The sequence below is a fragment of the Oncorhynchus keta genome, chromosome 34 (assembly GCF_023373465.1).
Source record: "Oncorhynchus keta strain PuntledgeMale-10-30-2019 chromosome 34, Oket_V2, whole genome shotgun sequence".
Classification (NCBI taxonomy): Eukaryota; Metazoa; Chordata; class Actinopteri; order Salmoniformes; family Salmonidae; genus Oncorhynchus; species Oncorhynchus keta.
This window is the reverse complement of record NC_068454.1, coordinates 10705800-10722187: the sequence shown is the minus strand read 5'-3', so window position 1 is coordinate 10722187 and position 16388 is coordinate 10705800. Positions and strand designations below refer to the sequence as shown.

General features: G+C 51.7%; 1 protein-coding gene and 1 long non-coding RNA gene across 4 annotated transcripts in view; both read left to right on the top strand.

Moving 5' to 3' along the window:
• The window catches only part of LOC118366584 (coiled-coil domain-containing protein 80-like), a 32597-nt gene extending 20522 nt beyond the window's left edge, over nt 1-12075 (top strand). For both annotated transcript variants that reach the window (XM_052493072.1, XM_052493073.1), the window contains exons 7-9: nt 1478-1581; nt 3248-3331; nt 10977-12075. In XM_052493072.1, the coding sequence (XP_052349032.1) occupies nt 1478-1581; nt 3248-3331; nt 10977-11296 (508 nt within the window). In that variant the 3' untranslated portion in view covers nt 11297-12075. The remainder of the gene's footprint in view (nt 1-1477; nt 1582-3247; nt 3332-10976) is intronic.
• LOC127914985 (uncharacterized) lies at nt 3857-7605 on the top strand. Of its 2 annotated transcripts, none has more exons than XR_008089740.1 (3): nt 3857-3913; nt 5335-5538; nt 7531-7605. It is a non-coding gene; the product is annotated as an uncharacterized LOC127914985 (long non-coding RNA). The 2 variants fall into 2 exon arrangements; XR_008089741.1 differs by having other exon boundaries at nt 3908-4015; nt 5386-5538.
• Nucleotides 12076-16388: the final 4313 nt, after the last annotated feature.

Here is a 16388-nt window from a genome sequence, read left to right as displayed (position 1 = left end):
TCCAGTGGCGGCGAGCTTTACACAACTCCAGCCGACACTTGGCATTGCGCATGATGTGATCTAAGGCTTGTGGGCTGCTCGGCCATGGAAACCTATTTCATGAAGCTCCCGACGAACAGTTCTTGTGCTGACGTTGCTTCCAGAGGCAGTTTGGATCTCGGTATTGAGTGTTTTAACCTTAGGACAGCGCTACGGACTTCAGCACTCGTTGGTGCCGTTCTGTCAACTTGTGTGGCCTACCACTTTACGGCTGACTCTTTGTAGCTCCTAGACATTTCCACTTTAAAATAACAGAACATACAGTTGACTGAGGCAGCCCTAGCAGGGAAGGAATTTGACAAACTGACTTGTTGTAAAATTGGCACCCTATGACCGTGCCAGGTTGAAAGTCACTGATCTCTTTAGTAAGGTCATTCTACTGCCAATATTTGTCTATGTAGATTGCATAGATGTGTGATCGATTTTATACACCTGTCACAAACAGGTGTGGCTGGAGTAGCCGAATCCACTCATTTGAAAGAGATCCACCCACTTTTATATATGTACAGTACCAGTCAAACGTTTGGACACACCTATAACACCCTACATTGTCACAACACAACTGATTGGCTCACACACTGTTAAGAAGGAAAGAAATTCCACAAATGAACTTTAACAAGGCATACCTGTTCATTGAAATGTCTTCCAGGTGGCTACCTCATGAAGCTGGTTGAGAGAATGCCAAGGGTATGCAAAGCTGTTATCAAGGCAAAGGGTGGCTACTTTGAAGAATTTCATATCTCAAATATATTTTGATTTGTTTAATTAACACTTTTTTGATTACTATTTGATTCCACGTGTGTTATTTCATAGTTTTGATGTCTTCACTATTATTCTACAATGTAGAAAATAGTAAAAATGAAGAAAATCCCTTGAATGAGTAGGTGAGTCCAAACTTTTGACTGGTACTGCATATTGTATTTAACTGAAATGTTTTAACCAGATTGACTGTGGTTTGTTGCCATGGAGACTAAATTCCAGTCTAATGACCGTGACCCACATTGTTCAGACAGGGAATGACTTCCCACTGGGCAACTGTGAGTCAACTATGTTCCACATCATTTCAAAATAAAAATAAGTTATATGTGATGGAAAACTGATTGTAGAGTCATCAATGTAAAGAAATGTATTTTTTCTCACATAACTTGTTACCGAAATCCAATGACATGGTGACATGTTTAGTTGATTTCACGTTGAATTCACGTTAGTTGACAACTCAACCAGATGTAAATCTAAACTAGACGTTGAAATGATGTCAGTACCCAGTGGGTTGGTTGTTGGTTCTAATGACAGTGACTCACAGTGTTTATACAGGAAGAGACTTGGTTCAAGTCTTGAGGAAGAGCCTTGTAGGATCTTTAAATACGTGAGATTGATGACATCACCGTATAGTTTAATCCTACTGCATCTCATCGTCGTTCCGTCTTTGGGTTCTCAGGTTCCGTTGGAGGCGTCGCCTGTTTGTAATCTCCGCCCCCAACGATGAGGAATGGGCCTATCAGCAGCAGCTTCACGCCCTGACCAGCCAAGCCTGCAACCTGGGTGATTATTAGAAGGAATCATTGAGTTATTACCATATTTACCATATTTATCTTATACTTTCAGATCAACAGGAAGACACGTTGTTTCTGAAGCAGGCCATAAACTGCTCACACGCACACACACACACAAACTGGGCAGTTGTCAAATCAGAGCCATCCACTTGCAGCGTGCTGCCAGCAGTATCATCTGGGCTCTGTGTGGATCATCCCGTGGTCTCACCATGGCCTCTGGAAAACTTGTAGCGAGGACACGCTTTTCACAACACTCTTGATTTTGTTAAAAAAATATATTGACTGAAATATATTGACACTGGAATTGATCAATAAACACAATAGCTGACATAGACTGAGTTCATTTTTAATTAAGGCCTACGGTTCATAGGGCGGGACTACACGATGCAAACCTGAATAAAGCAAGCTCAGCCATTTTACTGTGCAATCATTTTGCTTTCTCTGTGTTTGTGTATAGGAAACCCCCCTAGTCCTTCCTTAAAATCTCATTCATATGAACAAGGTGGCTGTAGCTGTAACAGGATTTTCATCCTTCCCAGGGGCAGGAGTTTTTCCAGGAGTTTTATTTTTTAAACCATGTGACCTGCTCTGGTTCCACCATTACCAATATTAAACCTTTTAACAACAAATTAATCATGTCCGTATAGGGTCAGGAGTTTTACCAGTCTGGGACTTGTTGTGCCAACCTCTGGTACACACACACACACACACACACACACACACACACACACACACACACACACACACACACACACACACACACACAAACACAAACACACAACACACACACACACACACACACACACACACACACACACACACACACACACACACACACACACACACACACACACACACACACACACACACACACACACACACACAAAACCACACACACACACACAGCATATACCCCTCAGAAAAGGTTCATGGAAGTGTAACTCCCTACTCATCTACCAGTTCTGTAGTCTCAGATCCCCTCCTCTGTTTCTCTTGGCTAGGTGTGTGTGTGTTCAAACCTGGCTTCTCTGATAAACAAGGCTTCTCCTAGCTGCTGACTCTGCTTTGGGTTCGTACCGCGGTATTCAGCTCTTGGCTCTCACCTTAGAGAGCAGTGTTTTCATGTGGTTACTGTGGTTTTTCTGTCTTCAGAACAACCATCTGTCTGGCTCAGCAGGACACAAGTCCTTCACATTCCCTCGCTACTAACTCACAGATGGTTCTGATCAGGAACAGCCGCATCCACATATTGAATAAATACGTTTAGAGATGAATATGAAACAAGTGGTTGAATTATATCCGTTTTTGGGGGGTGCTCCGACTCTGATCCTGGAGATCAAGGTCTTCTCTCTGGACCGTTACTTAGCTGAATCAGGTGTGTGTTATTGCAGGGGGTTGGATCAAAACCCTGCACACTCAGTGGCGCTACAGGTTTCTCTCTTACTAAGGAACACCTTCAATCTACAAAGATTTCCCTAACCAATCAACGCCTCCCTTCCTTATTGTTTACAGGTTGAAGAACCCTGACTTAGATGCTCAGTAGGAGACGTTTGACTTTACGTTGTAAGTTGTTGTTGTTGGGTGTTTTTGTTGTTCTTAATGCGCTTCTCTGTTGTGGGTTTGTCTGTATGGTGGTGGTTTCCATGGTGACCCAGGCCTGAGACACATCTCCATCCTGAAGCTGGTCGGCATGGAGGCAGTGGATCAGGGAGGAGTACTAGAGCTCTATCCAATCAACGGTGAGAACCCTGTTGTCTCCACAGGGCCTATGTGTATCATACTTCATACAGGAAATGGCTGTGAAGATGAAACAAAACAGGAAACACATGGAGGGTAAATGGGCTGTGTTATGTTTTGTTCTTCAGTTAATACACCCATGCTGTTGAATGTCTGATGTTGTTTAATTGTCACAGCAGGCAGGTAGCTCAACTTTAGCCCAAATTCCTGCTGTCTCCCCCAGTCCATGTCCCTATAGCCCACCCCAGCCCTAACTCCTGCTGTCTTCCCCAGTCCATGTCCCTATAGCCCAGCCCCAGCCCTAACTCCTGCTGTCTCCCCCAGTCCAAGTCCCTATAGCCCAGCCCCAGCCCTAACTCCTGCTGTCTCCCCCAGTCCTTGTCCCTATAGCCCAGCCTCAGCCCTAACTCCTGCTGTCTCCCCCAGTCCTTGTCCCTATAGCACAGCCTCAGCCCTAACTCCTGCTGTCTCCCCCAGTCCTTGTCCCTATAGCCCAGCCTCAGCCCTAACTCCTGCTGTCTCCCCCAGTCCAAGTCCCTATAGCCCAGCCTCAGCCCTAACTCCTGCTGTCTCCCCCAGTCCAAGTCCCTATAGCCCAGCCTCAGCCCTAACTCCTGCTGTCTCCCCCAGTCCAAGTCCCTATAGCCCAGCCTCAGCCCTAACTCCTGCTGTCTCCCCCGGTCCAGGTCCCTATAGCCCAGCCTCAGCCCTAACTCCTGCTGTCTCCCCAGTCCTTGTCCCTATAGCACAGCCTCAGCCCTAACTCCTGCTGTCTCCCCGGTCCAGGTCCCTATAGCCCAGCCTCAGCCCTAACTCCTGCTGTCTCCCCCAGTCCTTGTCCCTATAGCACAGCCTCAGCCCTAACTCCTGCTGTCTCCCCCGGTCCAGGTCCCTATAGCCCAGCCTCAGCCCTAACTCCTGCTGTCTCCCCAGTCCTTGTCCCTATAGCATAGCCTCAGCCCTAACTCCTGCTGTCTCCCCCGGTCCAGGTCCCTATAGCCCAGCCTCAGCCCTAACTCCTGCTGTCTCCCCGGTCCAGGTCCCTATAGCCCAGCCTCAGCCCTAACTCCTGCTGTCTCCCCAGTCCAAGTCCCTATAGCCCAGCCTCAGCCCTAACTCCTGCTGTCTCCCCAGTCCAAGTCCCTATAGCCCAGCCTCAGCCCTAACTCCTGCTGTCTCCCCGGTCCAGGTCCCTATAGCCCAGCCTCAGCCCTAACTCCTGCTGTCTCCCCAGTCCTTGTCCCTATAGCACAGCCTCAGCCCTAACTCCTGCTGTCTCCCCGGTCCAGGTCCCTATAGCCCAGCCTCAGCCCTAACTCCTGCTGTCTCCCCCAGTCCTTGTCCCTATAGCACAGCCTCAGCCCTAACTCCTGCTGTCTCCCCCGGTCCAGGTCCCTATAGCCCAGCCTCAGCCCTAACTCCTGCTGTCTCCCCCAGTCCTTGTCCCTATAGCACAGCCTCAGCCCTAACTCCTGCTGTCTCCCCCCTGGTCCAGGTCCCTATAGCCCAGCCTCAGCCCTAACTCCTGCTGTCTCCCCAGTCCAAGTCCCTATAGCCCAGCCTCAGCCCTAACTCCTGCTGTCTCCCCGGTCCCAGGTCCCTATAGCCCAGCCTCAGCCCTAACTCCTGCTGTCTCCCCCCAGTCCTTGTCCCTATAGCACAGCCTCAGCCCTAACTCCTGCTGTCTCCCCCGGTCCAGGTCCCTATAGCCCAGCCTCAGCCCTAACTCCTGCTGTCTCCCCCAGTCCTTGTCCCTATAGCACAGCCTCAGCCCTAACTCCTGCTGTCTCCCCCGGTCCAGGTCCCTATAGCCCAGCCTCAGCCCTAACTCCTGCTGTCTCCCCCAGTCCTTTGTCCCTATAGCACAGCCTCAGCCCTAACTCCTGCTGTCTCCCCCGGTCCAGGTCCCTATAGCCCAGCCTCAGCCCTAACTCCTGCTGTCTCCCCCAGTCCTTGTCCCTATAGCACAGCCTCAGCCCTAACTCCTGCTGTCTCCCCGGTCCAGGTCCCTATAGCCCAGCCTCAGCCCTAACTCCTGCTGTCTCCCCCGGTCCAGGTCCCTATAGCCCAGCCTCAGCCCTAACTCCTGCTGTCTCCCCCAGTCCAAGTCCCTATAGCCCAGCCTCAGCCCTAACTCCTGCTGTCTCCCCCAGTCCAAGTCCCTATAGCCCAGCCTCAGCCCTAACTCCTGCTGTCTCCCCCGGTCCAGGTCCCTATAGCCCAGCCTCAGCCCTAACTCCTGCTGTCTCCCCAGTCCAAGTCCCTATAGCCCAGCCTCAGCCCTAACTCCTGCTGTCTCCCCCGGTCCAGGTCCCTATAGCCCAGCCTCAGCCCTAACTCCTGCTGTCTCCCCCAGTCCTTGTCCCTATAGCACAGCCTCAGCCCTAACTCCTGCTGTCTCCCCGGTCCAGGTCCCTATAGCCCAGCCTCAGCCCTAACTCCTGCTGTCTCCCCAGTCCTTGTCCCTATAGCACAGCCTCAGCCCCCCGGTCCACTCCTGCTGTCTCCCCCAGAGTCCAGGTCCCTATAGCCCAGCCTCAGCCCTAACTCCTGCTGTCTCCCCCAGTCCTTGTCCCTATAGCACAGCCTCAGCCCTAACTCCTGCTGTCTCCCCCGGTCCAGGCCTCAGCCCCTCCTTGTCCCTATAGCCCAGCCTCCTATAGCCCAGCCTCAGCCCTAACTCCTGCTGTCTCCCCAGTCCTTGTCCCCTGGGGCAGGTCCCTATAGCACAGCCTCAGCCCTAACTCCTGCTGTCTCCCCCAGTCCAGTCCCTATAGCCCAGCCTCAGCCCTAACTCCTGCTGTCTCCCCCAGTCCTTGTCCAGGTCCCTAACAGAGCCTCAGCCCTAACTCCTGCTGTCTCCCCAGCACAGCCTCCTTGTCCCCCCGGTCCAGGTCCTAGCCCAGCCTCAGCCCTAACTCCTGCTGTCTCCCCAGTCCTTGGTCAGCAGCTGTCTCCCCGGTATAGCCCAGCCTCAGCCCTAACTCCTGCTGTCTCCCCCAGTCCTTGTCCCTATAGCACAGCCTCAGCCCTAACTCCTGCTGTCTCCCCTGGTCCAGGTCCCTATAGCCCAGCCTCAGCCCAGAACTCCTGCTGTCTCCCCCTTGTCCTATGTCCCTAACTCCTGCTGTCTCCCCAGTCCAGCAGAGCCCAGCCTCAGCCCTAACTCCTGCTGTCTCCCCAGTCCAGAGTCCCTATAGCACAGCCTCAGCCCTAACTCCTGCTGTCTCCCCAGGTCCAGGTCCCTGGGGCAGAGAGCCCAGCCTCAGCCCTAACTCCTGCTGTCTCCCCCAGTCCTTGTCCCTATAGCACAGCCTCAGCCCTAACTCCTGCTGTCTCCCCCTGGTCCAGGTCCCTATAGCCCAGCCTCAGCCCTAACTCCTGCTGTCTCCCCCAGTCCTTGTCCCTATAGCACTAGCCTCAGCCCTAGCCCTACTCCTGCTGTCTCCCTCAGCCCTAACTCCTGCTGTCTCCCCGGTCCAGGTCCCTATAGCCCAGCCTCAGCCCTAACTCCTGCTGTCTCCCCAGTCCTTGTCCCTATAGCCCAGCCTCAGCCCTAACTCCTGCTGTCTCCCCGTCCAGTCCAGAGCCCAGTCAGCTAAGCCTCCCCCAGGGGTCCCTAGCCTCAGCCTCAGCCCTAACTCCTGCTGTCTCCCCCAGTCCTTGTCCCTATAGCACAGCCTCAGCCCTAACTCCTGCTGTCTCCCCTGGTCCAGGTCCCTATAGCCCAGCCTCAGCCCTAACTCCTGCTGTCTCCCCCAGTCCTTGTCCCTATAGCACAGCCTCAGCCCTAACTCCTGCTGTCTCCCCGTCTCCCCCAGTCCTTGTCCCAGCCTATCAGCCCTCCTGCTGTCTCCCCCGGCCCAGCCTCAGCCCTAACTCCTGCTGTCTCCCCCAGTCCAAGTCCCTATAGCCCAGCCTCAGCCCTAACTCCTGCTGTCTCCCCCAGTCCTTGTCCCTATAGCACAGCCTCAGCCCTAACTCCTGCTGTCTCCCCGCTCCAGGTCCCTATAGCCCAGCCTCAGCCCTAACTCCTGCTGTCTCCCCAGTCCTTGTCCCTATAGCACAGCCTCAGCCCTAACTCCTGCTGTCTCCCCCGGGGCCAGGTCCCTATAGCCCAGCCTCAGCCCTAACTCCTGCTGTCTCCCCAGTCCTTGTCCCTATAGCTCAGCCCTAACTCCTGCTGTCTCCCCCGGTCCAGGTCCCTATAGCCCAGCCTCAGCCCTAACTCCTGCTGTCTCCCCCAGTCCAAGTCCCTATAGCCCAGCCTCAGCCCTAACTCCTGCTGTCTCCCCGGTCCAGGTCCCTATAGCCCAGCCTCAGCCCTAACTCCTGCTGTCTCCCCCAGTCCTTGTCCCTATAGCACAGCCTCAGCCCTAACTCCTGCTGTCTCCCCGGTCCAGGTCCCTATAGCCCAGCCTCAGCCCTAACTCCTGCTGTCTCCCCCAGTCCTTGTCCCTATAGCCCAGCCTCAGCCCTAACTCCTGCTGTCTCCCCCGGTCCAGGTCCCTATAGCCCAGCCTCAGCCCTAACTCCTGCTGTCTCCCCCGGTCCAGGTCCCTATAGCCCAGCCTCAGCCCTAACTCCTGCTGTCTCCCCCGGTCCAGGTCCCTATAGCCCAGCCTCAGCCCTAACTCCTGCTGTCTCCCCCGGTCCAGGTCCCTATAGCCCAGCCTCAGCCCTAACTCCTGCTGTCTCCCCCGGTCCAGGTCCCTATAGCCCAGCCTCAGCCCTAACTCCTGCTGTCTCCCCCGGTCCAGGTCCCTATAGCCCAGCCTCAGCCCTAACTCCTGCTGTCTCCCCCGGTCCAGGTCCCTATAGCCCAGCCTCAGCCCTAACTCCTGCTGTCTCCCCCGCTCCCCCTATAGCCCAGCCTTGTTTATTTATTCTCTCTATGCTACCAGATACACTTTTTTGATCTTTCCTCTGTGGTATGGGGCTCAACCTCAAAAACATGTTGGTGCTGCTGCCTACACCACACCATCAACACAAACACATACGGCCCTCCACCCATACACCCCTCACAGCTGCATAAGCACACAGACATTTGCTGTGGTGGGGGTGTTAGGGAGGAAATATGTAAACCCTCCCTTTAATTTCTCTGCCCATCCAAATAGCATTCATATGAGCTCTTTGGGGAGCTTTCCTTGAATGAAGTGGTAGCTTTGCAGGGGAAGAGATCGGGGCTGGGGCAGAGAGCTGGGGCAGAGAGGTGGGTCTGGGGCAGAGAGCTGGGGCAGAGAGCTGGGGCAGAGAGCTGGGGCAGAGAGCTGGGGCAGAGAGCTGGGGCTGGGGTAGAGAGCTGGGGCAGAGAGGTGGGGCTGGGACAGAGAGGTGGGGTAGAGAGCTGGGGCAGAGAGGTGGGGCTGGGGCAGAGAGCTGGGGCTGGGGAAGAGAGCTGGGGCTGGAGCAGAGAGCTGGGGCAGAGAGCTGGGGCTGGGGTAGAGAGCTGGGGCTGGGGCAGAGAGGTGGGGCAGAGAGGTGGGGCTGGGACAGAGAGGTGGGGCAGAGAGGTGGGGTAGAGAGCTGGGGCAGAGAGGTGGGGCTGGGGTAGAGAGCTGGGGCAGAGAGCTGGGGCTGGGGTAGAGAGCTGGGGCAGAGAGCTGGGGTAGAGAGCTGGGGCAGAGAGCTGGGGCTGGGGCAGAGAGCTGGGGCTGGGGCAGAGAGCTGGGGCTGAAGCAGAGAGGTGGGGCAGAAAGCTGGGGCTGGGGCAGAGAGCTGGGGCAGAAAGCTGGGGCTGGGGCAGAGAGCTGGGGCTGGGACTGAGAGTTGGGGCAGAGAGGTCGTCTGGGGCAGAGAGGTGGGGCTGGGGCAGAGCTGGGGAAGAGAAGTGGGGCTGGGGCAGAGAGGTGGGGTAGAGAGGTGGGGCTGGGGTAGAGAGCTGGGGCTGGGACAGAGAGCTGGGGCTGAGAGGTGGGGCTGGGACAGAGAGCTTGGGCAGAGAGGTGGGGCTGGGGCAGAGAAGTGGGGCTGGGACAGAGGGTGGGGGGCAGAGAGGTGGGGCAGAGAGCTGGGGTAGAGTGCTGGGGCAGAGAGGTGGGGCTGGGGAAGAGAGGTGGGGCAGAGAGGTGGGGCTGGGGCAGAGAGGTGGGGCAGAGAGATGGGGCTGGGGCAGAGAGCTGGGGCAGAGAGCTGGGGTAGAGAGCTGGGGCAGAGAGCTGGGGTAGAGAGCTGGGGTAGAGAGGTGGGGCAGAAAGCTGGGGCAGAGAGGCGGGGAAGAGAGCTGGGGCAGAGAGCTGGGGCTGGGGCAGAGAGGTTGGGCAGAGAGCTGGAGCTAGGCTAAAGAGAGGGGGCTGGGGCAGAGAGCTGGGGCTGGGGCAGAGAGTTGGAGCTGGCGCAGAGAGCTGGGGCTGGGGCAGAGAGGTGGGGCTGGGGCAGAGAGCTGGGGCAGAGAGGTGGGGCTGGGGCAGAGAGGTGGGGCAGAGAGGTGGGGCTGGGGCAGAGAGGTGGGGCTGGGGCAGAGAGGTGGGGCAGAGAGATGGGGCTGGGGCAGAGAGCTGGGGCAGAGAGGTGGGGCTGGGGCAGAGAGGTGGGGCTGGGGCAGAGAGGTGGGGCTGGGGCAGAGAGCTGGGGCTGGGGCAGAGAGGTGGAGATGGGGCAGAGAGCTGGATCAGAGAGGTGGGGCTGGGGCAGAGAGCTGGGGCTGAGAGGTGGGGCTGGGGAAGAGAGCTGGGGCAGAGAGCTGGGGCTGGGGCAGAGAGGTGGGGCTGGGGCAGAGAGCTGGGGCTGGGGCAGAGGTGGGGCTGGGGCAGAGAGGTGGGGCAGAGAGGTGGGGCTGGGGCAGAGAGGTGGGGCAGAGAGGTGGGGCTGGGGAAGAGAGGTGGGGCAGAGAGGTGGGGGTGGGGCAGAGAGATGGGGCTGGGGCAGAGAAGTGGGGCTGGGACAGAGAGGTTGGGCTGGGGCAGAGAGCTGGGGCAGAGAGCTGGGGTAGAGAGCTGGGGCAGAGAGCTGGGGTAGAGAGCTGGGGTAGAGAGGTGGGGCAGAAAGCTGGGGCAGAGAGGCGGGGAAGAGAGCTGGGGCAGAGAGGTGGGGCTGGGGCAGAGAGGTGGGGCTGGGGCAGAGAGGTGGGGCAGAGAGATGGGGCTGGGGCAGAGAGGTGGGGCTGGGGCAGAGAGCTGGGGCAGAGAGGTGGGGCTGGGGCAGAGAGGTGGAGCAGAGAGGTGGGGCTGGGGCAGAGAGGTGGGGCTGGGGCAGAGAGGTGGGGCTGGGGCAGAGAGGTGGGGCAGAGAGATGGGGCTGGGGCAGAGAGGTTTGGGCTGGGGCAGAGAGGTTTGGGCTGGGGCAGAGAGGTTTGGGCTGGGGCAGAGAGGTGGGGCTGCGGCAGAGAGGTGGGGCTGGGGCAGAGAGGTTGGGCTGGGACAGAGAGCTGGGGCAGAGAGGTGGGGCTGGGGAAGAGAGGTGGGGCAGAGAGGTGGGACAGAGAGCTGGGGCAGAGAGGTGGGGCTGGGGCTGGGGCAGAGAGGTGGGGCTGGGGCAGAGCTGGGGCAGAGAGGTGGGGCTGGGGCCGCTTGGCCTAATTCCTTCTTTCTCTTGAGACGGGCAGCTTGGCCGTGGAGCGAGTATGCCTCTCTGCCTCTTCAGTCAAAGACATCAATCGTACCAAAGGATATTGACTGACTCCTATCCATCTCTCTCTCCTCCTTCCAGGCAGTGCCACGGTGGATCGTGAGGGCCTCTCGGCCACCCTGGTCAAAGACATCCGCAACTACTTCCAGATCAGCCCAGAGTACTTCTCCATGCTGCTGGTGGGGAAGGACGGCAACGTCAAGTCGTGGTACCCGAGCCCCATGTGGTCCATGGCCATTATCTACGACCTGGTGGACTCTATGCAGCTCCGCAGGCAGGAGATGGCCATCCAGCAGTCACTGGGCATGCGCTGCCCGGAAGACGAGTACGGAGGCTACGGGTACCATCACCACGGCTACGACGGTTACCAGGACGGCTATCACCAGGGATACGGTTACTAAAGGGGGTGTCAATAATCTATAAGCAATGATATGGTTACTAAGGGGTGTGTTACTTAATCTCAAATCAATCTCTTTTGCGTTTATCCCATGTATGCTTTGTAGATTCCAATGGATCAGATTGGTGTAAGCAGTAAGGTATGGCTCCACCTAGCCCCATGGTAGTCTAGATGGGCTGTACACCATGCTCCCTGTACTACGGATCTGTAGGCATGAATGAAGGAGTTCCTAGGGATAGGGGTTGATTTCCAATGGGAGAGGGGCATGAGTATAACCTTTGTCTCACCTCTTGAACGGCGTTTTTTGTTTTCAGGAAGTTTATGGAGGGTTTAAATGGTCTAGGGGTTAGCTCTGTGCTTCCTGGTTCCAGAATGAAATACAGAAGGATTGGATAGTGATGTCATCAATCTCTGTCTAATCCTTCTCTATATCAGTCTTGCTCTTTTGATATAAAGAATTACAATCAACAGTTGTTTTACATTTCACGTGTTCGGTCGACTACATTTCCATTCTTGACCAAATGTACATGTTCACTTTCACAGTCTGAACCTTATTGTAGATAGAAGTGTAAGGATCAGTCAAACGTTTTGTTTGTTTTTGGATGTCTGTTTTTAACTTGTGGCGATAACGGTCTGTTTCTGCAATGAACTTTCAACTTCATTTCTGTTTTGTCATTTTCCTGTTGTTGCATATTGTTCCTATTCATACTCTGTTGTGCATAAGAGACAGAGTCTCTGTTGTACTGTATATTTATGAAAAATAAAACTTGTTTCCTGACAACACTTTTCTCTGAGTTTTAATACAAACTGTATCTCAGTACTTTGCATTGTCGACAAACGTTCTTTAGGCGCAGAAATACAAATGTATCATGTTGCACCTCCCCCTGTTGGTTCAAGTTTAACAATACAGATTGAACAATACAGACCAACAGAACGGAAAAATACAGTCAGCAACTAAAACAAAATGTGTCTGTTTGCTAATCTATAGACTATTTTGTGTGAGAAACTGAGCAGTTATGAACTGAATAATGCTGCACTGTATCATAACAAAATACATGTTATTAACCTGGTGTTCATTGCCTTAAAGATGTGCAGTATAACACACCAGAGACCCCAGTCACACAAAGTCATAGCCTCATTATTGTTTTGTTTTTTAACTTTAGTTTATTTGGTAAATATTGTTTTAACTCTTCTTGAACTGCACTGTTGGTTAAGAGCTTGTAAGTCAGCATTTCTCGGTAAGGTTGTGACAAATAAAGTTTGATTTGATTTATTAAATGATATTACTGATAACCACTTCATATCCACTCCACAAGAAGCTTTCTGTGAATACATGGCAGAAGTGTCAATTCTATGGGACAATAAGTATGTATAGGAGAGTAAACAGAGCGTTGAACACTTGGCATTTCTATAGCTGTGGGTTTCTGTAACCAGGAGGGAAGGCAGTTGGTCCCTGTGTAAACCACAACCTTATATGTTCTACCATGTCATCGAATACGGTTTTCTGAATGTAACATGGACCCCTGTGACCAGAGTTAATCACATGGGCCTTACGAGGTTACTGTATGGTCTGTATGGCCTGTCAGCGGTAACCTGCTGGGTGTCAACGAACGGCGAAAATTTAACATGTAGAATCGACAGGAAATTAACCTGAAATTGACGGCCAATGTTCTGTGGTCAAAGGCAATAGGATGGCCTCCCGCTGTTTTTAAGTACACTCGTCCATCCGTTGCTCTGGTGTGTTTTCCCTCTTTGGGTGGATTATCAATTACAGCTGGACTCAACATTAATACTTGTCCGGGGGCAAGTAAAAAAATTGTCGTGCAAGCAGATTATAGATTCAAAAGTGAGACAAAATCAGGCAAAAATCACAATATCAAACAATTAGGCAACTCCAATTAGAATTACATTAGTGTGTCCTTTGGATAAGATGCATCTGTCTTCCCAATCTCTGCAGAGCTTATCACAGTAGACGTATTCTAAGCTTGAATTGCCAGGCACCATGCAGTCTATCAATCACGCAGTTGGTAGATACGTTTGTGAGATCAAAGCAAGCCGCGCGTGCACATTTGTTGATATTCGTTGCTAGTAAGTTATTTGCCCAGTTATAGCACGTTTTTGGTCATTCAATACTGGCCATGTAACGTACTTCTGACAAGGTGAAAAATATATATTATTTGAATAGGCTAATTGACAAGTAACTGCTATGCTGTCAAAATCTGAAAATGTAATATTTTAGCCTTAGAAAATGATTAAAAATGTCTTAGTTAGCTACCCTTCTTTGAAGTCGGCCACTTTAGCCATTTCATCCCTGGTTCATTGAATGAGGGAAAGTATTTGGTTCAAATTGTAATGTTGCGGGCTCACAGTACCAGTCAAACGTTTGGACACACCTACTAATTCAAGGGTTTTTCTTTATTTTACTATTTTATACTTGCAGAATAATAGTGAAGACATCAAAACTATTAAATAACACATATGGAATCACGTAGTAACCAAAAAAGTGTTAAACAAATCAAAATATATTTTAGATCTTAGATTCCTCAAAGTAGCCACCCTTTGTCTTGATGACAGCTTTGCATGGTCTTGACAATGTTTCTACAATGTAAAACATAGTAAAATAAAGAAAGACCATTGAATGAGTAGGTGTGTCCAAACCTTTGACTGTTGCTGTATATAACAACATTCTAATCTTGTTTAGCATTATCTAGTCCAATTGTGGCATGTTTTCACTATTTTTATTCATTTCAATGGGGGACATTCATTTTGAAGGTGAACTGCAGATTCCACTATTTTTTCTCTCACCAATGTTGTTCACGACACACACGTTTACATTTAGGCCTCAACAGTAGCCACATTTAACTCGTCCACCTCCTTATTTAACTAGGCAAGTCAGTTAAGAACAAATTCTTATTTACAATGACGGCCTAGGAACAGTGGGTTAATTGCCTTGTTCAGGTGCAGAATACAATAATTTTACTTTGTCAGCTTGGTGATTTGATCTAGCAACCTTTTGGTTATTGGCCCAATTCTCTAACCACTAGGGTATCTGCCATCCCATGACCTATATACAGTAACTAGTGTTGTCCTGACAGGAGCTAATGCTAGCACCTCTCTTTTGAGGCTTCCTGTTTGTCTAGCTGATCAGGGTCTTCCTGTTTGTCTAGCTGATCAGAGTCTTCCTGTTTGTCTAGCTGATCAGAGTCTTCCTGTTTGTCTTGCTGATCAGAGTCTTCCTGTTTGTCTAACTGATCAGTCTTCCTGTTTGTCTAGCTGATCAGTCTTCCTGTTTGTGTAGCTGATCAGAGTCTTCCTGTTTGTCTAACTGATCAGTCTTCCTGTTTGTCTAGCTGATCAGGGTATTCCTGTTTGTCTAACTGATCAGGGTCTTCCTGTTTGTCTAACTGATCAGGGTCTTCCTGTTTGTCTAACTGATCAGGGTCTTCCTGTTTGTCTAACTGATCAGGGTCTTCCTGTTTGTCTAGCTGATCAAATTCTTCCTGTTTGTCTAACTGATCAGGGTCTTCCTGTTTGTCAAACTGATCAGGGTCTTCCTGTTTGTCTAACTGATCAGGGTCTTCCTGTTTGTCTAGCTGATCAGGGTCTTCCTGTTTGTCTAACTGATCAGGGTCTTCCTGTTTGTCTAGCTGATCAAAGTCTTCCTGTTTGTCTAACTGATCAGGGTCTTCCTGTTTGTCAAACTGATCAGGGTCTTCCTGTTTGTCTAACTGATCAGTCTTCCTGTTTGTCTAGCTGATCAGAGTCTTCCTGTTTGTCTAGCTGATCAGAGTCTTCCTGTTTGTCTAACTGATCAGGGTCTTCCTGTTTGTCTAGCTGATCAAAGTCTTCCTGTTTGTCTAGCTGATCAGAGTCTTCCTGTTTGTCAAGCTGATCAGGGTCTTCCTGTTTGTCTAACTGATCAGTCTTCCTTTTTGTCTAGCTGATCAGGGTCTTCCTGTTTGTCTAACTGATCAGTCTTCCTGTTTGTCTAGCTGATCAGTCTTCCTGTTTGTCTAACTGATCAGGGTCTTTCTGTTTGTCTAGCTGATCAGTCTTCCTGTTTGTCTAACTGATGGTCTTCCTGTTTGTCTAGCTGATCAGAGTCTTCCTGTTTGTCTAGCTGATCAGAGTCTTCCTGTTTGTCTAACTGATCAGGGTCTTCCTGTTTGTCTAACTGATCAGGATCTTCCTGTTTGTCTAGCTGATCAGAGTCTTCCTGTTTGTCAAGCTGATCAGGGTCTTCCTGTTTGTCTAACTGATCAGTCTTCCTTTTTGTCTAGCTGATCAGGGTCTTCCTGTTTGTCTAACTGATCAGTCTTCCTGTTTGTCTAGCTGATCAGTCTTCCTGTTTGTCTAACTGATCAGGGTCTTTCTGTTTGTCTAGCTGATCAGTCTTCCTGTTTGTCTAACTGATGGTCTTCCTGTTTGTCTAGCTGATCAGAGTCTTCCTGTTTGTCTAGCTGATCAGAGTCTTCCTGTTTGTCTAACTGATCAGGGTCTTCCTGTTTGTCTAACTGATCAGGGTCTTCCTGTTTGTCTAGCTGATCAAAGTCTTCCTGTTTGTCTAACTGATCAGGGTCTTCCTGTTTGTCAAACTGATCAGGGTCTTCCTGTTTGTCTAACTGATCAGTCTTCCTGTTTGTCTAGCTGATCAGAGTCTTCCTGTTTGTCTAGCTGATCAGAGTCTTCCTGTTTGTCTAACTGATCAGGGTCTTCCTGTTTGTCTAGCTGATCAAAGTCTTCCTGTTTGTCTAGCTGATCAGAGTCTTCCTGTTTGTCAAGCTGATCAGGGTCTTCCTGTTTGTCTAACTGATCAGTCTTTCTTTTTGTCTAGCTGATCAGGGTCTTCCTGTTTGTCTAACTGATCAGTCTTCCTGTTTGTCTAGCTGATCAGTCTTCCTGTTTGTCTAACTGATCAGGGTCTTTCTGTTTGTCTAGCTGATCAGTCTTCCTGTTTGTCTAACTGATGGTCTTCCTGTTTGTCTAGCTGATCAGAGTCTTCCTGTTTGTCTAGCTGATCAGAGTCTTCCTGTTTGTCTAACTGATCAGGGTCTTCCTGTTTGTCTAACTGATCAGAGTCTTCCTGTTTGTCTAGC